The sequence below is a fragment of the Stomoxys calcitrans genome, chromosome 1 (assembly GCF_963082655.1).
Source record: "Stomoxys calcitrans chromosome 1, idStoCalc2.1, whole genome shotgun sequence".
In the NCBI taxonomy this organism is placed as follows: Eukaryota; Metazoa; Arthropoda; class Insecta; order Diptera; family Muscidae; genus Stomoxys; species Stomoxys calcitrans.
The window spans coordinates 196165000-196189694 of record NC_081552.1 but is presented as its reverse complement, the minus strand read 5'-3'; the positions used below and the strand labels follow the sequence as shown (position 1 = coordinate 196189694).

The 24695-nt window shown below is 41.4% G+C and overlaps 1 protein-coding gene across 3 annotated transcripts in view; it reads right to left on the bottom strand.

Moving 5' to 3' along the window:
* Nucleotides 1-9300: 9300 nt before the first annotated feature.
* LOC106092183 (uncharacterized) overlaps nt 9301-24695 on the bottom strand; it is a 32692-nt gene continuing 17297 nt past the window's right edge. For 2 of the 3 annotated variants that reach the window (XM_059361000.1, XM_059361002.1), the window contains 8 exons: nt 24430-24654; nt 20578-22562; nt 17941-18061; nt 17486-17877; nt 17245-17400; nt 9913-10720; nt 9675-9851; nt 9301-9598 (listed from right to left, as the gene is read on the bottom strand). In XM_059361000.1, coding sequence (XP_059216983.1) covers nt 9456-9598; nt 9675-9851; nt 9913-10720; nt 17245-17400; nt 17486-17877; nt 17941-18061; nt 20578-22562; nt 24430-24654 — 4007 coding nt within the window. In that variant the 3' untranslated portion in view covers nt 9301-9455. The remainder of the gene's footprint in view (nt 9599-9674; nt 9852-9912; nt 10721-17244; nt 17401-17485; nt 17878-17940; nt 18062-20577; nt 22563-24429; nt 24655-24695) is intronic. The other variant, XM_059361003.1, reaches the window with a different exon arrangement.

The window sequence follows — 24695 nt, the reverse complement described above, 5'->3', positions numbered from 1 at the left end:
TGGTATTAAAAACTGGGGCCAAATAATCAGGGGGCCACCCCATTCCCAAAACTGCCCCAAACAGACTTATTAGACTATATATATCAATATGAGACTCAAATGAAAGGTATTCGGGAGTAGACTTCGAATATGACATAAAAAATGAGGTCCAAGTAGTTGATGGTTGCCCCATCCCCGATAATCGCCCAAGTGGGAATATTACTCGATCATAGCTTAATGAATCTCAAATGAAAGGCATTTGAGAGCAGATTACGAGTATGACAATAAATTTTGTGGCAAAGAATATAGGTGTTGCTTTACCTCCTAAAATTCATTCAAATTTCTGCTCAAGTGACAGATGGGATGTGGCGCACAACCCTCATATAGACGCCCTCCACCAAACGGTTGTATACACCAATCATGACAATATGGGTTTAAATTATAGGTATAAGGTTGTGGACAGCGATTGTGATATCTTTGTTCCGCTCATATATCTAGCGAACCACCTTACCCCAAAACAGTCGATCAAACATAACGACCTAACAGAACACTGTGTGGTTTAATGAATGTGTGGGGACACAAATAAATGTAGACCGCTATACCCCCAAAATTATTACGTTCAGAGTGATAGCAGGAGTTCCAAACCTTAACGTTACGTTTGCAACCATTTTCAGCTCATCGACAAACAAGACCAAACGACGTGCTGCTGGGCAACACTTTTTTGTTCAAAAGTTTTACAAGAACTATCGCCACCGCATCAAATATATAGACTGGCAAATTAGTTCCTTACCACAGAAAATCGTTTAATATGGCAATTTGATTTATAACAATTAAAAGTGTGCTAAGTTGGGCCCGGCCGAATCTTGGGAACCCACTACCATGAATGCTGCTAAAATATGATAGCTTTTTCTGGTTATAGACCATTTCGGACCGTAATCGGATAAAAATTGAGGCTTGTTGGACTCAAGAAGTTGGTCTTGGAAGTCATACCAAAACACTACAAGCAAAATTTCAGACAAATTTGACAAAAATTGTGGCTTTTAAGGGCTCAGGAAGTCAAATCGGGCGATCGGTTTATATGGGAGCTATATCAGGTTCTTGACCGATTTGGACCATACTTGGCAAAGTTTTTGGAAGTCATAACGGAACACTATGAGCAAAATTTCAGCCGAATCGGACAAAAAATTGCGGCTTCCAGGGACTCAAGAAGTCAAATCGGGAGACCGGTTTATATGGGAGCTATATCAGGTTATAGACCGGTTCAGACCATACTTGGCAAAGTTTTTGGAACACTATGTGCAAAATTTCAGCCGAGTCGAAAAAAAAAATTAAGCTTCCAGGGGTTCAAGAAGTAAACTCGGAAGATCGGATTATATAGGAGCTATATTAAGTTATAGGCCATGTCCGTCCGTCTGCCTGATGAAATCATGCTACAGTCTAGCCATGTCCGTCCGTCTGTCTGATGAAATCACGCTACAGTCTTTAAAAATAGAGATATTCAGCCGAAACTTTGCACAGTTCGGAGATGGGCTAAATCGGACTACATCTTGATATAGCCCCCATATAGACCGATCCGCCGATTTAGGGTCTTAGGCCATAAAAACCACATTTATTATCCGATTTTGCTGAAATTTGGGACAGTGAGTTGTGTTAGGCCATTTGACATCCTTCTTCAATTTGGCGCAGATCGATCTAGATTTAGACAAAGCTGCCATACAGACCGATCTCTCGATTTAAGTTTTGGGCTCATAAAAGACGCATTTATTGCCCGATTTTGGCGGAATTTGGGACAGCGAGTTGTGTTAGATCACTTGACATCCTTCTTCAATTTATTCTACATCGGTTCAAATTTGGATATAGCTGCCATATAGACCGATCTCTCAATTTAAGGTTTGGGCCCATAAAAGGCGCATTTATTGTCCGATCTCGCCGAAATTTGGGAGAGTGAGGTATGTTAGGCTCTTCGACATCCCTCTACAATTTGGCTCAGATCAGTACAGATTCGGATAGAGCTGTTATATGAACCGATCTCTCGATTTAAGGTTTGGGCCCATAAAAGGCGCATTTATTGGCCGATGTCTCCAAAATTTGGGACAGTGAGGTGTATTAGGCTCTTCGACATCTTTTCGAAATTTGGCTTAGATGGGTTGAGATTTGGATATGGCTGCCATATAGACTGATTTTAAAATTTAAGGTTTTGGGCCCAAAAAAAAGCTCATTTATTGTCCGATGTCGCCAGACCAATATTTTGTTTTACCAAATTGAACAATGACTTGTGCTTATTAGACCACTAAACTTCCTTGCCGAATTTAGTCCAAATCCGACCATATATCCATATAGCTGTTATGGGGGCATAAATTATGTATTTTTCATCGAATTATGACGAAATATGGTTTTCATGTATACCCGAGTTGGTGGGTATCCAAAGTTTGGCCCGGCCGAACTTAACGCCTTTTTAATTGTTACTCGTTAGATTAAACAACACCATCTTGCTGTTGGTCAGCTTAGTAAATAAGGAGAGTCCAACCAGTTCTTCGTCCTCCTCTTCGCCTGCCATTATTTGCGCCCTCCCTTTTCTGTGTCTCTCGAAGCGATGTTGTCTGCATATTCTACAATACTACTAATGATGGCAGTATGCCATCATAACTAGCATGCCATATATCCGGGCCCAGAATGGATCCATGGGTCGCCCTTTATAATTGTATATCAGTTCGTTATTAAGCAAGTACGATATGCAAATTTGCCCCTGAACATTACATTCAGAAACAGGGGCAAACTTCCCACATCTCAATGAGAGCTGTCCGATTCAAGTTTATGTTCAAAGATAAGGGGCCACCTTTTTTATAGCTGAGTTCGCAATGCGGCACCTCTTTGTGGATAAATATTTAAAAGCCATTTTTTCAAATGCCTCACAAATGTCTCCAGCATTAGGAGGAGATAATCACCGCTGGAAATTCTTCTGATTCGAACCCAGACGTTCAGCATCATAGGCGGCCATGCAAACCTCTGCGCTAAGGCGGCCTCCATGAAAGTACGATTGGCCTTCATCATTCTCATCAGAAAAGCCGCATCGCGCAGTTGATGGTTATTTTGCATCTCTGCTCGTAGTATTCCATCAAAGCTGCCATTTTGTATATCCAGTCCAAGTGTGGAACCCTGCGCGTCCCTGATACGGTAACATAGTTGCTTGTTTCTTTCTAAAAATTTTAAATCAATACTACTCTCGTTATTCTCATCAGAGCGCCAGAGGTATATCAGACGGCCAAAAAAGACCACATATTTTAGATTTTTTTTACGAAAGTTTCTTTGGTTTAACTCGAATTTCCCTCTCTCCCTGTGAGAAATTTAAAAAGAAAAAATATGCCACTGTGTGGCGTGGAAGTTGAAAATCTAGTAAAATGTGCGACAATAACAAAACAAATAATTGAACTTAAACGATGACTCTTTCGTTTTTTTTACGTTGCTACGGCCTTTGTTTTTTCATCATTTGTGAGGGTTGCTTAGAGTGCCATGGAGCACATAAACTCAGCTAAACCGATCTAAGTGAGTCGTGTAATTTGCCTCTGTCTGAGCACCATACATGGACGTTGCTGCAATTACAGCCCAACGCTCTCCAGCTCCATCATATATGGATGTAGCTTCATTGCGCACACGCTGTTGCCCGCTATACGAGCATGTTAAACTATTTTATTGCTACAGTCATATATCACACATTCTCATTTTCTGCATCGCCCTCTTTCTCTCACGCTGACGCTCACGCATTTACGCCTATTACCAATTAAAAAGTTTTACTTTAATTGTTAAATCTCCATGTCGCTTGTGGGTTGTGTTTTTTTGTAGAATTTTCCTCTCGATTTTATTTTAAAAAAATCACCTCTTCGTCTAAGTGGGTTCAGCAGTTTATGTGCTCTGTGCTCATATTTCTTGAGAGTTTTACGATTCTTTAAGACATTTCATTTTACGTCATTTCATTGGAGTGATAAGAGCACTCAGCCATGAGTGGGTGAGGCCCGATCGCACTCGCTTTTGTGTGACACTGACCATCAATTAATTAATTAACTATGAGTGAATCCAATAACTCTGAGGAGTGGATTTAACGTTTTAATTTTTGGTTGTATTTTTTTTTTGCATTTATTTTGGGTTATGTGGTAGAGTTCAAAATTTATACACTCACAAAAAAATGTTAGTAGTATGAGGGTTGAACACTTTTTGTAGAAAATAATCTACTGATTATTGATCTCCAATCCTGTAAAGGAAGCTCACGATGAGACAATACCCCGATTATTCAAACACCATATCCAAATAAATGGCTAGTCTATGCATCACAGTCGCACTGTAATGCCTAGCGCCCCTGTAGCTGAGTTCATAGCAGGCTCATATTACCCTTGCTGGTGTAAAGATTTCGACTCTCTTTAGAATGAACTAAAAATATCTAAGAGCCTTTAACGGACTGTCACTACTAACTTACCTACCGTGTCTGCCACACTTTATATGTTCAATACTGAAATAGCCGCTTTATAGCCGTTTCATCCAAAATCCCAGCTGTGCTTCTGAATTCTTGAACTGGAGCAACCATCGCAGAACTCAATGGTCACTCTTTTACACAAAGTTCAGGTCATACAGTAACTTGTTGTAGTGATTTATGCTTTCTCAGACTGCCGCCAACTCTCTTTCTCCTTACGCGGTAATTCTTTTCAAGGATAGACAACGTCCAGCTACGGTGAAATTTTCATGCTCGTTGTCATAAAACACTTCGAATAGCATATCTGCTAGAGATTGTACATAGCAGTCCTTTCAATTTCTGGAGTGATTCTACTTGGGCGTCGTTCCACTAAACTTCTGACTCTTCAGTGTCAATTAGTTTATTACTTGCTGTACCCGGCCCACTCTGCTGCGCCTTCATTAGGACCACGCGTTAAGTTCGGCCGGGCCGCACTTTGGATACCCAGCACCTCGGGTATATATATAAACCACCTTTCATCATAATTCAGTGAAAATTTCATACCTTATGTCCCATAGCAGTTATATCAAAATATGTTCCGATTTGGACCAAATACTAATAAGTACAAGTCATTGCGCAACTGTGTATAACAAAATATTGGTCTTTTTAGTAGATATATCTAAAAATAAACCGAACTGAAACATATATGACACGAATGTGGAAAAGCCTAACATAAGTCACTGTGTCAAATTTCAGTGAAATTGGATTTTAAATGCGCCTTTTATGGAGCTAAAACCTTAAATCGAAAGATCGTCTATATGGCAACTATTTTCAAATCTGAACCGATCTGGGGCAAATTGAAGAAGGCATCGAAGAGCCTAACACAACTCACTGTCTCCGATTTCGGCAAAATCGGACAATAAATGCGCCTTTTATGGAGCTAAAACCTTAAATCGAAAGATCGTCTATATGGCAACTATTTTCAAATCTGGACCGATCTGGGGCAAATTGAAGAAGGCATCGAAGAGCCTAACACAACTCACTGTCTCCGATTTCGGCAAAATCGGACAATAAATGCGCCTTTTATGGGCCCAAAACCTTAAATCGAGAGATCGGTCTATATGGCAGCTATATCCAAATCTGAATCAATCAGGGTCAAATTGCAAAAAAATGTCGAAGGGCCTAATACAACTCACTGTCTCCGATTTCGGCGACATCGGACAATAAATGCGCCTTTTATGGGCCCAAGACCTTAAATCGAGAGATCGGTCTATATGGCAGCAATATCCAAATCTAGACCGATCTGTGCCATATTTCAGGAAGATGTCGAGGGGCCTAACACAACTCCCTGTCTCAAATTTCAGCAAAATCGGATAATAAATGTGGTTTTTATTTCATTTTACACATGCAAATGTGGCTACAACAACAACAATCAAAATTCAATTTTCGTGTTTGTATTTTTATACCAAAATCTTTTATATCCAAATCTGGAACGATCTGTGCCATATTGCAGAAGTATGTCAAGGGGCTTAACACAACTCACTGTCCCAAATTTCGGCGACATCGGACAATAAATGCGCTTTTTATGGGCCCAAAACCTTAAATCGAGAGATCGGTCTATATGGCAGCTATATCCAAATCTGAATCAATCAGGGTCAAATTGCAAAAAAATGTCGAAGGGCCTAATACAACTCACTGTCTCCGATTTCGGCGACATCGGACAATAAATGCGCCTTTTATGGGCCCAAGACCTTAAATCGAGAGATCGGTCTATATGGCAGCAATATCCAAATCTAGACCGATCTGTGCCATATTTCAGGAAGATGTCGAGGGGCCTAACACAACTCCCTGTCTCAAATTTCAGCAAAATCGGATAATAAATGTGGTTTTTATTTCATTTTACACATGCAAATGTGGCTACAACAACAACAATCAAAATTCAATTTTCGTGTTTGTATTTTTATACCCTCCACCATAGGATGGGGGTATACTAATTTCGTCATTCTGTCGTCTTTGTCGGTTTGTTTGTTTGTTCCGTATAGACTCAAAAACGGCTGAACCGTTTACCTTGGAATTTTCACAGATTGTGTAGGTTGGTCTGGAAGGAAACATAGGCTATATAATTTTTTGATATCAGGAGGGGGACGGACCCTCCCCCTTTCCCCAAAAGTACTACCCACAAATAAAAATGGATCAATCGGGACAATATGGGATTCAAATGAAAGGTATTCAAGAGAAGAGTACGAATTTCATAATAAAAGTTGGGTCCAAGTACCGGGGGGCGGGGCACCCCAGCCCCAAAACCCCTTAAATTGGGTTTATTTGAAGATCATGACAATATGGGACTCAAATGAAAGGTATTCGGGAGTAGATTATGAACATGGTCAGAAAGTAGGAATAGGCTTTATAATTTCTTGATAACGAAAGGGGGCGGACCCTCCACCGATACCCCAAAAAACACCACCCAAAATCAAAAGTGGACCGATAAGACCAGTACGGGTATCAAATGCGGAAATGGGTATGCGGAGGTAGATAACTAATCTCTCATACAAATGCATGTCGAAGTAGAGAAGGTCATCCCACCCCCACAAAAACGCCCAAAATGGGCACATTAGCCAATCAAGGATATATGGGACTCGGTTTGTTTGTTCCGTATAGACAGAAAAACGGCAGAACCGATTTTCTCGAAATTTTCGCATATTGTTTAGATTGGTCTGGAAGGAAACATAGGCTATATAATTTGTCGGTATCGGAAGGGGGACGAACCCTTGGATCAAAAGTGGACCCATCGGGACAAGGTATTGGAGAGTAGAACACGAATATGGTATTTAAATTTGAGTCTAAGTACCCATCGGTTGGGTCGACCCCAACCCCAAACAGACATATTGGACGTTCATTTCAATATGGGATTCAAACAAATGAAAGGAATGCGGCAGTAGATTTCGAATCTGGCATACAAAATCTGATCGAAGTTTAGGGGGTCACGCCACCCCTCTAAAACGACATTACACCTATTATGTCATATAGTCATAACGGGTCTGATGTCGTCTTGGCTGAACCGATTTTCTTAAAATTTTTATAGATTTCGTATGTTTGTCTGTAAGGAAACATAAGCTATATAATTTTTAGATATCGGTTGGGGGCGGACCTTCCCCCATAGCCCAAAAACGCCACCCATATCCGAAAGTGGTCCAATAGGCCCAATGGGTGTTTTGGGGTACGCCTTAAAGTACCCCCTAAACTGAACTTTATTTCCGTTGGGAATAAAGAACGAATTTGATATCTATTTTCAGTGCAAAGTGCCGGTGGCCGCCCCAGCCCCAAAACACCCTCCAAACGGTTTCCGTTGGGAATAAAGAACGAATTTGATATCTATTTTCAGTGCAAAGTGCCGGTTGCCGCCCCAGCCCCAAAACACCCTCCAAACGGTTCACATTTACTTGCCATGCCAATATGGGGCTCAAATTAAAGGGATCTGGAAGTGCTGCACGAACTTGATGTCCATATTTGAGTCGAAATGTCTGAGGTGGCATCCCTCCCCTAATGAGAACATTACCCTAAGGAAGAACATTACCACCAGAAAAAACATTACCAATGGCAATGGGTGCTTTCCGATGCAAGTTTAAACTCAATGATAAGGGACCTTTTTTTATAGCCGAGTCCGAACCGCGTCCCGCAGTGCAACACGTGTTTGGGGAAAATTTTTTAAATGACCATGCATGGCATAGTGCCTCGCAAATGTCGTCAACATTTCTCCGCTCTGCTCGATGTTCTCACCAGAATTCGAACGCGTTTAGTTTCATAGGCTACAATGGCACGAATTCGATATCCGCATTCAGGGCGAAATGTCCCCACCCATAAAATATATATGAGAGTTAAAGAAGGCGCAGCGGAGCTGGTCCGGTTCGGCTAGTAAAGTATATATATTCTTGATCGTCGTGACATTTTAATTCGTAGTACCCATGTCCGTCCGTCTGTCTGTCGAAAGCATGCTAACTTTCGAAGGAGTAAAACTAGCCGCTTGAAATTTTCCACAAATACTTCTTATTAGTGTAGGTCGGTTGGGATTATAAATGGGCCAAATGGGTCAATGTTTTGATATAGCTGTCATATAAACCGATCTCGGGTCTTGACTTCTTGAGCCTCTAGAGGGCGCAATTCTCATCCGATTTGACTGATATCACTTCCAATAACTGTGCTAAGTATGGTTCAAATCGGTTTATAACTTGATATAGCTGCCATAAAAACCGATCACGGTTCTTGACTTCTTGAGCTTTTAGAAGGCGCAATTCTTATCCGATTTGACTGTAACTTTTCACGTGGTGTTTTGGTATCACTTCCAACAATTGTGCGAAGTATGGACCAAATCGGTTCATATCCTGGTATAGGTGCCATATAAACCCATCTTGGATCTGGACTTCTTGAGCCGCTAGAGGGCGCAATTCTCATCCGATTTAACTAAAACTTTGCATAAGGTGTTTTGAAATGACTTCTAAAAACTGTGATGAGTATGACGCAAATCGGTACATAACCTGATATAGCTGCCATATAAACCGATCTGGGATTTTGACTTCTTGAGCCTCTAGAGCCTCTATTTTTTTGCTCTTACTACGGAATTGATTTTTCTTCTATCCCCCTTTCTTTCTATATCTCGGTAGTAGATTCTACTAGGAGTTGCCACTGATCACAGGGAATGTAGTATTCTTACCTCAAATGCACATTGACACACTTGTTCTCTTATTAAGGCATTTGCAACGCTTTTTCCAGGCAATGTGTAGTTATGTTATCTTGTTGAGAAGTGGCTTCTTCAAGCATTTGCTCAAACAAAATATTTTTTTTATCAATAGTTCAATACAACTAAAAAAAAATATTTATTAAAAAAAAAAAAAACAAAAAATTGTCACTATGATTTTATATATACAAAATAATTCATAACAATAACATTTCCAAGGAAAAACCATAAAAGAGAAAGATTCGTGAAAAATTCGAGAGCAAATTACATAAAGGAATAAAAAGAGGCTATTCATGATAAATGTCATAGTTTTCCTTGGCTGATCATCAAATTGATTTTCTCATAGATCCAATCGATGTATTTCTCGACGCGTACATACACACCAGGATGATTGGCATAACCGCAGTGTTGGCCCCAAGAAATGATGCCATACAAGGTTTCAGCATCTGCATAAAAATATTTCAATACGATTCTTCAGATTACTTCTGATTATTTTTTTTTTTTGTTTTTTTTTCCACTCACCATTATCAGAGCAAACCAAAGGTCCTCCCGAATCACCATCACAGGCATCCACATTCTCATCGAGGTGGCCGGCACAAAACATGCCTTCACTCATGGCATTGCCATAGACATTTTTGCGGCTGCAAACTTCATCGGCCAAAATTGGTACTTCAGCGGCTCTTAGTATATTCGAAGGTGCTGAAGGAAAATATGATTAAAAAATATTTCCCCCCAAAGATTTTTCTTTATTCAGACTCACTTGATGTGCCCGATTTGATGGAACCCCATCCCGATATCATACATTTACGATTTACCTCCAACGCAGCACCCTTTTCTGGCAAACAGATGGGCTGCACATAGTCATTGAAGCGCAATGGGGTCTTAAGCAAAATAATGGCAATGTCATTGTTCATATGCTTTTCCTCGCGGAACTTCTCATGGATATACCAGTTCTCAATATTCGAATCGATTTCAGACGATTCTGCTATATTCGCATAATGATCACCTACTCGCACAAAATACGAGCCCTTTGGGTAACCAGCCAAGCAATGGGCTGCAGTTAAAATGAGTTTCTTGGAAATGATAACAGCTCCACACCAATGACTGGAAATACCGCCTCGACCTCGGGTGCGTATTGTGGCCTGCCAAGGATGGCGTCCCCTTTTGGCTATACTGCCATTTATAACTCTCTCCTCGGGATGGGCATACTCATCGATAAGATTCATTGTGAAATGTCCACATTGCTTTTGTTGATGTACAGCTTTGCTGGATCTTTGCCATAGGCCCTGATATTTACCCAAATCATCGAGTTCTGACTGTTCGTATTCCATTTGAGTTTGGTGCCAAGCCGCATCACCCGTTGTAGCTGATAGGGTTAGTGGTCTTGTGGTTGGCGCTGGTTTGGGTCCAGCAGTACACCTGAGACCGACATCTTCGGTGTGTTGGCAATTATTCTCGCCCCATGTCCAATGATTGCATTGATCCAGTGTGGTCTCGTTGCCCAGGCAAGAGACCTGATCCAACCAAATGGGGCCAGTGCCGGGTCCATAGATATTTTTAACCAATTGCTAAGAAAAAAAAGAGAAAAGAAGGTTACAATTTAAACACAGATTTCGTAAGGGTAACAATGCTCTAACAGAAAACTTGATGTCTAATGGTAGTCATAGGGAATTAAAACCGCTTTTGTTTTTTTGGGAAAAACAATACCCTATGGGATGGATGATGTAAAGCGTTTAACCCATATTTATGCAAAATTTAGTTTAATGCACTATCAACTCATACGGTACCGGTTTTACTGTTGAAAAAAATCTCAGTCAAATCGGAGGAGAATTGCGCCCTCTAGAGGCTCAAGAAGTCAAGACCCAAGATCGGTTTATATGGCAGCTATACCAGTTTAGGTACCGATTTGCGCCATACCCAGCACAGTTATTGGAAGTCATAACGGAACACCTTATGCAATTCAAATTTCAAATTTCAGTCAAATCGGACGAGAATTGCGCCTTCTAGAGGCTCAAGAAGTCAAGACCCAAGATCGGTTTATATGGCAGCTATACCTGTTTAGGTACCGATTTGCGCCATACCCAGCACAGTTATTGGAAGTCATAACGGAACACCTTATGCAATTCAAATTTCAAATTTCAGTCAAATCGGACGAGAATTGCGCCTTCTAGAGGCTCAAGAAGTCAAGATCCAAGATCGGTTTATATGACAGATATACTAGATTATGAACCGATTTAAATCATACTTAACACAGTTGTTGGAAGTGATACCGAAACACTACGTGCAAAATTCAGTCAAATCGGATGAGAATTGCGCCCTCTAGAGGCTCAAGAAATCAAGACTCAAGATCGGTTTATATGGCAGCTATATCAAAATATGGACCGATTTGAACCATACTCATCGCAATTGTTGGAAGTGATACCGAAACACTACGTGCAAAATTTTAGTCAAATCGGACGAGAATCGCGCTCTCTAGAGGCTCAAGAAGTCAAGACTCAAGATCGGTTTATATGGCAGCTATATCAAAACATGGACCTATTTGGCCCTTTTACAATACCAACCGACCTACACTAATAAAAAGTATTTGTGCAAAATTTCAAGCGGCTAGCTTTACTCTTTCGAAAGTTAGCGTGCTTTCGGCAGACGGACGGACAGACGGACGGACATGGCTAGATCGACTTAAAACGACATGACGATCAAGAATATATATACTTTACGGGGTCTCAGACGCATATTTTGAGGTGTTACAAACAGAATGACGAAATTAGTAATCCCCTTATCCTATGGTGTAGGGTAGGGATAAGGGGGATAAGAGCGAATGTTCCCATGTCATCTTTGGGGCACGATTTGCATTCGATTTTTTGTCGGTCAATATAGCCATCCCATTTATTTTGAGCTTTAATTAGAATGTTACTAGGATATCGCTCAGGGGCTTGTTTGTTTTAAGTGTTCTTAGTACTCTGGGTCCATTGTAGTTTATTTCGATTTTGTTAAATTTATAAGGAAGTCTTTATAATTTTTATTGTAAGGCTGATCTGAGGAGATATTATAAAGCATACGATCCCCCTACACGAATGATTGGCTAGCACACTGATGGCTCCCGTTATTCTTATCTAACTCTCCATCAACGACCATAGAAAGAATAATCCTAAAGGAATATTTCGGTATTAGCTTATTGATGGTCATTACAATAATTAGTCCAAGACCTTAAATTTAGTCTATATGGGAGCCATATCCAAATCTGGACCGATCTGGATCAACTTGAACAAGGATGTCTAGGGCCCTAACGCAACTCATTGTACCAAATTTCAGCGAAATCGAAGTAAAGGGTGATTTTTTTGAGGTTAGGATTTTCATGCATTAGTATTTGACAGATCACGTGGGATTTCAGACATGGTGTCAAAGAGAAAGATGCTCAGTATGCTTTGACATTTCATCATGAATAGACTTACTAACGAGCAACGCTTGCAAATCATTGAATTTTATTACCAAAATCAGTGTTCGGTTCGAAATGTGTTCAAATTTTGACAAATTTTGTTCAGCGATGAGGCTCATTTCTGGTTGAATGGCTACGTAAATAAGCAAAATTGCCGCATTTGGAGTGAAGAGCAACCAGAAGCCGTTCAAGAACTACCCATGCATCCCGAAAAATGCACTGTTTGGTGTGGTTTGTACGCTGGTGGAATCATTGGACCGTATTTTTTCAAAGATGCTGTTGGACTCAACGTTACGGTGAATGAACATATTTCGAACCGAACACTGATTTTGGTAATAAAATTCAATGATTTGCAAGCGTTGCTCGTTAGTAAGTCTATTCATGATGAAATGTCAAAGCATACTGAGCATCTTTCTCTTTGACACCATGTCTGAAATCCCACGTGATCTGTCAAATACTAATGCATGAAAATCCTAACCTCAAAAAAATCACCCTTTATAAAAGATCATATCAGGGGCTCTAGACGAGAAGGAGGCCACCGTGGCGCAGAGTTTAGCAGTTTAAGCTCAGTGATAGCGACACCACTTGGTACAGAAGTTTTTACATGGCAGGATACCTTACGAATGTAGCCAGCATTAGTAAGGGCATAACCAACGTTAAACATTTTGTTGATGTTCTCGCCGAGATTTGAACTCAAGCGTTCCGCGTCATAGGCGGACGGACGTGGCTAGATCGACTTATATTTTTAGGACGATCAAGAATATACGTTATGGAGTGGGAATTGGATATTTCGATGTGTTACAAATGGAACGATGGTGGGTATGAAAACGAAGCAACGGAGAAAATCTCACGACGAATAGAAGAACAAAGCAGCGGAAAAAATATCCTACCACGAAAAGAAGTACGAGTCAGTGGAGAAAATGCTACTATGAAAAGAAAAACGAACCTGCGGAAAGAAACTCTACGACGAATTGAATAACGAACCAGCGGAAAAAATTCTACGACGAAAATAAGCGGAAAAAGTAAATCAAGTTAAAACGTGCAAAGTTCGCTCGGGCCAAATCTTGGGAATCAACCATTGTGGATTCCAGTAAAAATTTACAAAAATCAACTTCGTTGAAGGGCACATATGTACTATTCGAGCTTTCTCAGAGATCGCACTATTCGAGTCGTTATAGATGGGTTCTTATCCAATGAGCGCAAATTGACCGCAGGTGTACCCCAGGGCTCTGTTCTTTCTCCTTCTCTTTTTTTAATTTTCATCAACGATCTGTTGGGTCAGACATCGAATCCGATCTACTCATTTGCGGATGACAGTAATCTCTGCCATTCGTACTCATTCCACCATAGGCCGAGTCTTCGAGAGATTGAGGACAAGAGGCAGGTTTAGGACGATACCCTCTGGCAGGATTTGCACGCCATTTCTGAATGGGGTCGAATGAATCGAGTCAATTTTAATGCACGGCAGACTCAATGCTGCTTGTTGTCACACAAACGATTCGTTGACCCATTACGATCATCTTTGTCTATTAAATGTTGAGCAATGATGTTCTGGGCATGAAAATACAAAGCGATGTCCATTGGGCTAAACATGTATTTGAAGTGTCGAAGGAAGCATTCAAGTGTTTAGCCCCCTTAAATGGTGTAAGAATTACTTCACTCCATCTGATCTTCTTAACATCTACACCACTTTCATAAGGCCGAAAATGGAGTACAACTCATATGTATGGGCTGGAGCTTCAAAATCATCCCCGTAGCTACTGGACCGTGTACAGAAGAGAGCGATGGCGTTGATTGGGGACAGTAGGGTATCCAACTCTATTGCCTCCCAAAATCATTGTCGTATGTCAGGGATACTAAACATTCCAGGAACTCACCCCCGTTTTGTAATTGATTGGCCAGCGGACCGCACAATGCATAAAAGACAGAATTCTTATTTCGCCCGAACCGTTCGTATGTGGAATCGACTTCCGGCTAACGTTTTCCCCGCCCACTTTGACATCCAAAGATTTAAGACAAATGCCACTAAACACTACATCACTAATGATTGGAACTTCATCATACTATGTTCCGTAATTACAGAGGAATAAGTCTCCTCCCCATCGCATACAAGATACTCTCGAGGGTACTGTGTGAAAGATTAAAACCTAAAGTCTATGAGATAATTGGGTCCTATCAATGCGACTTTAGACCTGGTAAATCCACCGTGGACCAGATATTTACACTTTGCCAAATCCTGGAAAAGACCCGAGAAGGACAAATCAACACCTACCATTTCTTTGTTGACTACAAAGCCGCTTTCGATACTCCTTTATGTTCAAATGTATTTCAAGCCAAGTCTGAGTTTGGTATACCTGAAAAATTAATAAGACTCTGCAGGATGACACTTGCTGATACGCGTTCCTCGGTAAGAATGGGAAAGAATCTCTGCAAACCATTCAATATCAAACGAGGTTTCAGACAAGGAGACAGCTTTTCGTGTGATCTCTTTAATATCCTGCTGGAGAAGATTATACGAGATGCAGATGTGAGTAGATGTGGCACACTAATCACATGCTACTCGCCCATGACGACGGCGTCGATATCATAGGTCGGTCGCCGGAAGTAGTAACTGCAGCCTTTGAAAGAATCGAAAGAGAGTCAGTGAAAATAGGTCTGGCAGTAAATGGAGATAAGACGAAATGGATGGTATCGACTCCCAAAACGCCTTGTACAACCGAGCAGATAAAGAAAATGGAGAAAGTTGGGAACCACAACTTTGAGACAGTCAGCAACAACCTCGGCGCCGCCGTAACCGAAACGAATGACACCAATTTTGAGATTAAACGAAGAATAATACTGGCGAACAGATGCTACTTTGGATTAAGTAGGCGGTTTAGAAACAAGGCCACCTCTCGATAGATGAGGATTACACTATACAAGACACTGATACTACCCGTGTTGTTATATGATTCTGAGGCATGGGTACTTAAGAAAGCAGATGAGGCAGTGCTTGGACTATTTGAGAGAAAGACTCTTCGTTAAATATATGGACCAATTTGCGTTAATGGAGAATATAAGCGTCGTATGAACCTCAAGCTATATAAACTGTATTACGACGATTGCATATTTACACGTATCAAAATACAACGGCTGCGTTGGCTAGGTCATGTTATCAGAATGCATGAAGAAATTCCGGCAAAGATGTATTTTGAAGGCAAACATGGTGGTTCACACAAGCCAGAATGTCCAAAAGCCCGATGGAGAGATCAAGTGGTGGGAGAGACCTCGAAACTAGAGGGCGCAATTCTTATTACGCCCTCTATTATTTTTTATGAGATGTTTTGCTATGACTTCCAATAACTGTGCTAAGTATGGTCAAAATCGCTTCATAACCTGATCGAGTTGCCACATAAACCTATTTTGGATTTTGACTTCTTGAGCGTCTAGAGGACGCAATATTTATTCGATTTGGGTGAAATTTTGCATGAAGTGTTATGTTTTGACTTTCAATCCGAATCGGTTCAAAACTTTATATGGCTCCCATATAAACCGATTTCACGATAATAATACTTCAGCCTCTAAACGGCATAATTCTTATCCAATTTGCGTGAAATTTTGCACAGTGACTTTTTAATTACCTATATCAGATGTACGAAATATGATCTGAACCGGTCCCTGATATAGCTCCCATATAAACCGATCTCCCGATTTTACTTTTTGAGCCTCTAGAGGGCGTAATTCTTATCCGATTTGGCTGAAATTTTGCTCAGTGCCTGTTTCTATGACCTCTAACATTCGTGCCGAATATGGTATGAATCGATCTATAATCTGATATAGCTCCCATATAGTCGATCTCCCGATTTTACTTCTTGAACCTCTATAAGGCGCTATTTTTATCCAATTTGATTGAAATTTTGCATAATGGGATCTACTATGGTCTTCAACATCCAAGCCAAGTACTGAATCGGTTTATAACCTGATAACATAGCAATTCTTATCCAATATACATTATTTGCCCATAAACAGATACTGGCAAAGAACTGGATATATGCGATCCATGGTGGAGGCTATATAAGTTTCGGCCCGGCCGAACTTAGCACTTTCTCATTTGTCATCCTATTACCGTGAAATTTGACAGAGTGAGTTCTGTCTGCACTCCTGTGAGTTGTGGTACAGATCGGACCATATTTGGATATAGCTTCCATATAGGCTGACCGCTCGATCTCCTGATATAGGGAATTAAGGCCATAAAATATCCATTTATTATCCGATTTCGATGAAATTTTGCACAGTGAGTTCTGGACCACTACCCCTTCCTGTGATATAGGGTATTAAGGCCATAAAAGATCCGTTTTTATTAAAGTTCTGGAAGACTCTTACCCATTTTCGTAATGGATAAACATTTAGGCTTTAGGGTCAAATCAACCATTTACAATGAGTGCAACATCTACACCTGAAAGGATATGGCCTATTTAGAAATCCCTTTTTCTATGTATCGGACATGGCTAGATCCTAGATTGACATACAATGTCAGGATGATCAATAATATATGTAGTCTAAAAGGAGGCAATTTCAATAGTTCAAGATTTTACAAACTAACCGACCAGATCCTATTCTATGATGGTGCCTATACAAATGATACGAAAAGAATGCACTGCCTTGGTAAATACTTACAGCTCTTCCATAGTAACCCAAAGAATTGCACACTACTTGGGCTTCCTTTAGACTGAAATCATCGTCGCAAACTGTTCCCCATTGGTCTCTGTAGCGAATCTCCAGACGTCCCTCATTTTTGCTGCGTCCGCCTTCCAAACGATATTCGATGGGAGCCTGAAATGTATAGGCCCATTAATTTCCCATTCTAAAGCCATTTCCTTTCCCCTCCCCTACTTTCGTTCTACGCTCAAAAACTTACATTACACACTTTGGGACTTTCATCGGATTTATCTTCACAATCGGGCGTTAAATCGCATAGGAAAGTAGTCGGTATGCATTCCTCCGAAGTGCTGCACAGCCAATAATTATCAGGACATTTTAGTTTTTGAACCTTGCAGACAACACCCACCACCTCATCGGGACCACAATTGTGCACAGCCCAGCCTTTAAAATCACATTCACGCAACGAAGTCTCATTGCCTTGGCACTCTACTTCATCCATTAAGTATTGGGCATTTACATCACTGGGAGGATAATAGGAGCTGCCACGCACCTCCATGGCACCCAGTTTAAAGCCCAATTCATGGCACACAACATCGGCATCCTTTAGACCAAATTTGTCATCACACACATGACCCCATTTGCCAAAGACTAGAAAACAAGCAAAAAAAAAATTGTATGGCATGATAAATCTAATGAACTTTGGACAAATACTTTTGACTTCCACACGGCCCTTGTTGGAACTTTCGCCTCCAGTTAAACGGATTTCATAACCTAAATGATCGCACTTCTCTTCGTCCTTGCGATTGTCACAATTGTTAACTCCATCACAGACCTGCAAGTAAGATATAATGCAATGAGAACAATTTAAGAATGAAACAATAGCATGACATATGTTTTAATTGTGTTTTCATTTGAATGCAACTCTGTCATTTGAATTTAATTGCATTCCAAACTACCTTGTCATTAGATCCATGAAAATACAACTGTATGAATGTGAGAGTTTGAATGTATCAGCTGATGATACATTGAATAGAGATTGGCATCTACCTAATAAATACCCAATAAATTCCCACATGTTGGGTATTAACCAGTACATTCCCAATAAATCCCCAAATTGTCTCTCTTTTACCTTTTGTTTTAGCCCTATATTCCTTAGGGCGGTAAATAAGTTCTGTTTGGGGTGTTTTTAAGGTTAAACGGTCCCCATTTGGCCCCGAACGTGGATATCAAATTCGTCCTCTACTCTCTTTCATTTGAGCCCCATATATATGGTCGGGACATAAATATGTCCGGTTGGAAGGGTGTTAAGGGGGTGGGTAGTCACCCAGATACTTGGTTCCGACAATGGATATTGGATTCGTGATCTACTCTCCATTACCTTTTATTTGAGCCTCATGTTGTCGTGGTCAGTAAATAAGTCTAGTTTGGGGCGTGTGTTGGGGGTGGAGCAGGCCCTCAGAGACTTGTTCCCAAAAATTGATAATGAATTCGAGTTCTACTCTCAATTACCTTTCATTTGAGCCCCATATCGCCATAGTCGGTAAATATGTCCCGTTTGGGGGTTTTTTCTGTATGGGGTGGTCCACAAAATTACTCGGCCCCAAAAGTGGATACCAGATTCGTTTGCTACTCTATATTACCTTTCATTTGAATCCCATATTGTGGTAATCGGCATATATATCGGTTTGGGGGTGGGGCGGTCCCCCCAATTACCTTCAGGTACCCCACCCCAAATTTCGCCACCAAATGTCTGTTTTTAGGTTGCTATAAAAGCACAAAATAAAATTTTACTTGAATTCCATCACCCATTTCTGAGATTTGGTGTTTTTGAAAATTAGAGTAATGGGGAGGGTCCGCCTCCCCTTCAGATAAATGTAGTACCCCAGTGGACTCACAGGACCTTTCTACACCATCTGTGAAAATTTCAAAAAATTGGGTCTTTACAGAACATACCAACAAACAAACAGACATACATTGATTGCCCATCTCTACTGATGAAAGCTAATTGTCTCAGCTGAGGGAACTCCATTAGTTCACTCCCTCGTTTAAGTCAGTCAACAATACCCACAACAGATGCCTCATCGTTGACATTGACGACGAGAAAAAGATGCTGTGGGCGGTTCGCACTTTTCAGCTAGAAAAAACTTTAAGTGCAAGTCTGACATGGTTCCACATACCAAAGGCAGAAGAGAGATCAAGGTCACATTTCTACCCAAGATGGAAAAAACACACCATAACACGAAAATTTATTCTAGGCCCATAAGATTGCCATCATTTTTACTTAACAAGGTGGAAAGACAAATCGACCTGAAAGTGAATTTCAATGGGACATAGCAAGCATGCCTCAGGGGTCGGTCCTCAAACACGGCTCTTTACGAAGGGTTCAGACATTTTCGTTAAAATCAAAGAAAGATGAGAATTAGATGCGCCAGGCAGAAACTTTCACAGGTGAGAGCATCGTCCAATCAGCAAATCCAGATCCCTACAGGACTTTAAAATGTAGAGAGCACTAATAACCTGGATGGAATTCAAACGCCAAAAAGGATGTTCACCCATTATCCCGTGACTTGACACCAAAGGTGCTAAACCATCTTTAGCTCCTTCTCCTCATTGAATAGCAGAGACATAGGTTAGGTTAGGTTGAATGGGTCGCCCACCAAAGGTGAGTTCACTCGCAGGCCAGTTTGGCCCATTGTGGTACCCTAGAGGGGTACTAGAGGCTATACACGAAAACAAAAAAATACAGGAGGAGTGGAGAAACCCGAGCGGGAGGTGAAGAACCGCCCTTTCTTACGCAAGCGCTGACCTACCTACGCCAGAGCCTGTGTCACCCCCCCGTCGGAACCATCCTGATCCTTCAACAAACCTCAGGAGAGATTACAGAAGAACGACTCCCCAGAAAGGAGAGTCTACGTCTCTGCAGACCCGGACAGGAACAAAGCATAGTCTTCTCCTCATTCTCATGGAGGCAACTCCTACAGAAGTCATTGTGCGGTATCCGCGTGCGCGCCGCCATGCGGCCTATGGTACAGTGTCCGGTTATGACCCCTGTCAAAGTACTCATCAACCTCTTATCGAACGACAGACAGACGGACAGAAAGTGATTCTGAGTCGATCGGTATACTTATCAATGGGTCTATCTCTCTACCTTTTGGGTATTACAAACAAATGCACTAAGTTTAAATACCCTGGGCCACAGTAGTGGTGTAGGATATAAATTTGGCACTTGAGAACGGATAGAGATAACTCTAAATCAGCTGATTTCGATTGGGTGTCAAACGAATCGAATAACAAGAATCAAAGTTGCTATCAGAATTTTTCTTTCAAACTATCGAAGTACTTACTTACCTCATGTTGGGTTACACACTTTCCATTGCCACAATTAAAGGGACACATATCCCCACTTCGTATATCAATGCCTGCATAGGATTCGACAGGGGTTTCGAAAGGATTGGGTAAATGGGGATGTTTTTCATGGAATTCTGGAGTATGTTCGTGGTGGTGGTATTTGTGGTGTTGGTGTTTCGAAGAACTACTTGAATGTTGATGATTTTTATGCCAATTGGGATCATGAGTGTGTCCTTGCTGTGTAGAACGTTGAGATTCTACGGTGGTATGTTCGAGGTCATAATAGACATTGGGCTTATGGTTACCCGGTTGGGTGGAGGTGGTGGTGACCAAACTATGCTGTTCACCTGCAAGTATAAGTTCAACATCGTCGTGATGCGGTGTCGTGGAGGCAATACTAATGCTAGGGGCATGCAATGGATTGTGAGTGGTGGTGCTGGTAGTCTCTTCGGGTGACCTATCAATGGGTGTAACCAAGTCCATGATGTGTGACTCAGCCTTAGCGGCGGTATCATCATCGATAGTGCCACTACGATTAAAATAGGGTCTCAGCATTAGCTGTAGAGCTTCTTTGAGAGGTAACTGTTCGGGATCAATACGAGTGGGCTCATTCTCTACTTGAATGTGGGAAACCGCTTGTTGTTGATCGGTTTTTTTGGAAGTTTCCAAACGGGTCGAGGGTTTAATGGCTGCCTGTTGGGCAATTTTTCTGCCCGCCCAGGAGGCATTATGTGAATGGGCTACCTCTGAATAGGGGTTACTGTAATGTGGCTGGTGGGGAAATGTTTGTATGGTGGCATTAGAAAGCTTGGGATAACCCTGAACCAAAGGCAAAGGTGTTGTGCTATGAGAGGGTGCGGGAATTTGGGGTCGCTGATTCTGAACAGGGCGTGGGGTAGTTGTAACCTGCTCCCCACGCAGTGGTGGCTGAAGACCTCCATACAAGTTGCTCTCATCTACGGTTACAACTTTTCGTGAACCTGATTGAACCAAGGGATCCAATTGGTTAGGGTCATAAGGCCATGCCTGGGCGGGAAACTCATTAACTTGTACAGTGGAAACCGTTTGGCCAGATTCTGGCAAAGGTCTTTGTCCCAAATCATGGGGTGATTGTAGAGGAGGCATTAAATGTGTAATGGGAACATCACCATGCGAACTAACTGGAGGTGCTTGACCTCTGTGATTTGCTGGCGAATGTTGGGGATAGGGAGAAAATTGCTGGGGTCTTTCACGGGTAGGCGGTTGAAGTGATTCCCCTTGAGTTCCAGCACCCTGTAGGGGTGGCATTAGGTGGTTAACCACCAACACTTGTGGAGTTGGTTTAATGGGTGTCCAATGATTCCCTGAGGACACATAATGAATGTTTCTGGTAAAATTTTGGCGATCTAAATTTGGACTATGATAGTGGGGACTGTTGGAGTGGTGTGAATTATGGGTATGGGTATCATGAGGTTGGGGATTTTGTGAGCCGAACACTTCCTCGGAGGCCTCTTGCGATCCTATGGGCTGGGCATAAACAACCGTTGATGTTGAAATGCTGCCGGTGCCAGGTAATGGTGCTAATGGCTTGCTATAGATATGGTGATTATAATTACTATCAGGCCGCAAAGATCCTTCCTCAAAGATCACAGTGTGCGTGGGCGACTGTTGATCTACATTGATGGCTGTGCCTGACCAAGCATTGCTTGTCTCCTGGGTGGGTACAAATGCAGACGAGCCTTGCTGCCATGTTGTGGTCCGTTGATCGTATGTGGCTCCCTGTGGGCGTGGCCGATTCATGATGGTCCAGCGATCACCCCCAACCTGTTGGTTGGTGGTTGTATGCGTTTGAGTGTAGGTGGGCTGATGTTGGGTGTTGGTGGAGGTGCTGGTATGGTGGCTTTGGGTGTAAGTGTGTGTATGGCCGGGCTGATTTTGAGTTGTTCCCGTATAGGACCATTGGCTCCCAGCTGCTCCATAAGCTTTGGAATCACGATTGTTGTTAGCTGAAAAATAAATAATGAAAAGAGTTAAGAGACCATAGTAGAAGTTATTGTGTAAAATTTCAGCCAATTCGGATAAGAATTGCGTTCTTTAAAAACTCAAGAAGTAAAATCGGAAGATCGGTTAATATCGGAGCTATATCAGGCTATAGACCGATTCACATCATATTTGACATATATGTTGAAGGGCATGGGAGAAGCCAATGTGCAAAGTTTATTTACCTCAGATCGATTTATATGGCAGCTATATCAGGTTATGGACCGATTTGAACCATACTTAGCACAGTTTTTTTCAGCCAAATCGGATCAGAAATGTGCCCCCTAGTGGCTCAAGAAGTCAAGATCCTAAGCAAACAGATGGGTATATATGGCAGTCATATCAGGTTCTGGACCGATTTTACCCACACTAAGCATAGTTTTCGGAAATCATAACTAAACTCTTCATGCAAAATTTCAGCCAAATCGAATAGTAATTGCGCCCTCTAGAGGCTCAAGAAGTTGCGATCCCAGATCGGATTATATGGCAGCAATATCAGGTTATAAACCAATTTGAACCATACTTAGCACCGTTTTTAACAGTGATAACAAAGCACCTCATGCTAACTTTCAATCAAATCGGATGAGAATTGAGCCCTCTAGTGGCACAAGAAGTCAAGACCCCAGATCAGTTTATTTGGCTGCCATATCATGTTTTGGACCGATTCGAATAATACATAGCACAGTTTTTGGAAGTCTTAACAAAATACTTCAAGCAAGCCAAATCGGATAGGAATTGTGCCCTCTAGTGGCTGAAAAAGTCAAGATCCCAGATCGGTTTATATGACAGCTATATCAGTTTATGGACTGATTTGTACCAAACTTAGCACAGTTTTTGGAAGTCATAACAAAGCACCTCATGCAAACTTTCAGCCAAATTGGATAAGAATTGCGCCCTCTAGAGGCTTCAGAAGTATAATCGGGAGATCGGTTAATATGGGAGCTATATCAGGTTATGAACCGATTTGAATCATACTTAGCACAGCTTTTGGAAGTCATAACAAAGCACCCATGCCAAATTTCAGCCAAATCGCATAAGAACTGCGCCCTCTAGTGGCTCAAAAAGTCAAGATCCCAGATCGGTTTATATGCCAGCTATATCAGGTTATGGACTGGTTTGCACCAAACTTAGCAAAGTTTTTCAAAGTCATAACAAAGCACCTCATGCAAACTTTCAGCCAAATCGGATGAGAATTGCGCCCTCTAGTGGCTCAAGAAGTCAAGATCCAAAATCGGTTTTATATGGGAGCTATATCGAAACATGGACCGATATGGCCCATTGACAATCCCAACCGACCTACACTAATAGGAAGTATTGGTGCAAAATTTAAAGCGCCTAGCTTTACTCCTGCTAAAGTTAGTGGGCTTTCGACAGACAGACGGAGGGACGGTCGGACGGACATGCCCAGATGGACTTAAGGTGTCATGACGATCATATATATACTTTATGGGATCTTAGACAAATATTTCCAGGTTTTGCAAATAGAATGACGAAATTAGTTAACTTCCTTATCTTATGGTGGAGAGTATAAAAATGTTTAGCGGTGGTTTTACTCTCCTAATGCTGGCGACATCTGTTAGGTATTTACCTTTGGTAATAAGCCATGTTAACTTCTCTACCAAGTGGTGTCGCTCTGCGAAAAGCCGTTTGGACTTGGCAGTAAAAAGGAGGTCTCTTGTCATTGAGCTTAAACTTGTATCGGACAGCACTCATTGATATGGAAGAAGTATCCCCGGTGCTCCATAATGTTCATGGGCAAATTTGCAATTTTTTTTTTCGCAAATTTTTGCAATTTTGAGAGTTTAGCCTTATTAAAACCCCTTCTATACTTACTTTGACTATAGCTGTAGTCATAATCACTGCTATAAACTCCGTTATTGCAACGATCGGTGTTGCCAACATTCTGCTCAAGATCACAAATCTTTCGTGTTACACTAAACACGGTGCCGGGACCACAATCCATTATATGAGTTATGCCATTGGTACAGCTTAGATACTTGTGCCAATCGTAGGGATGCATATACAAGCCTTCAAATCCAGGAGGACAAGTAATTTCGGCTTAAGAGAAAACAAAGATTAAAAAAAGAAAGAATAAACAC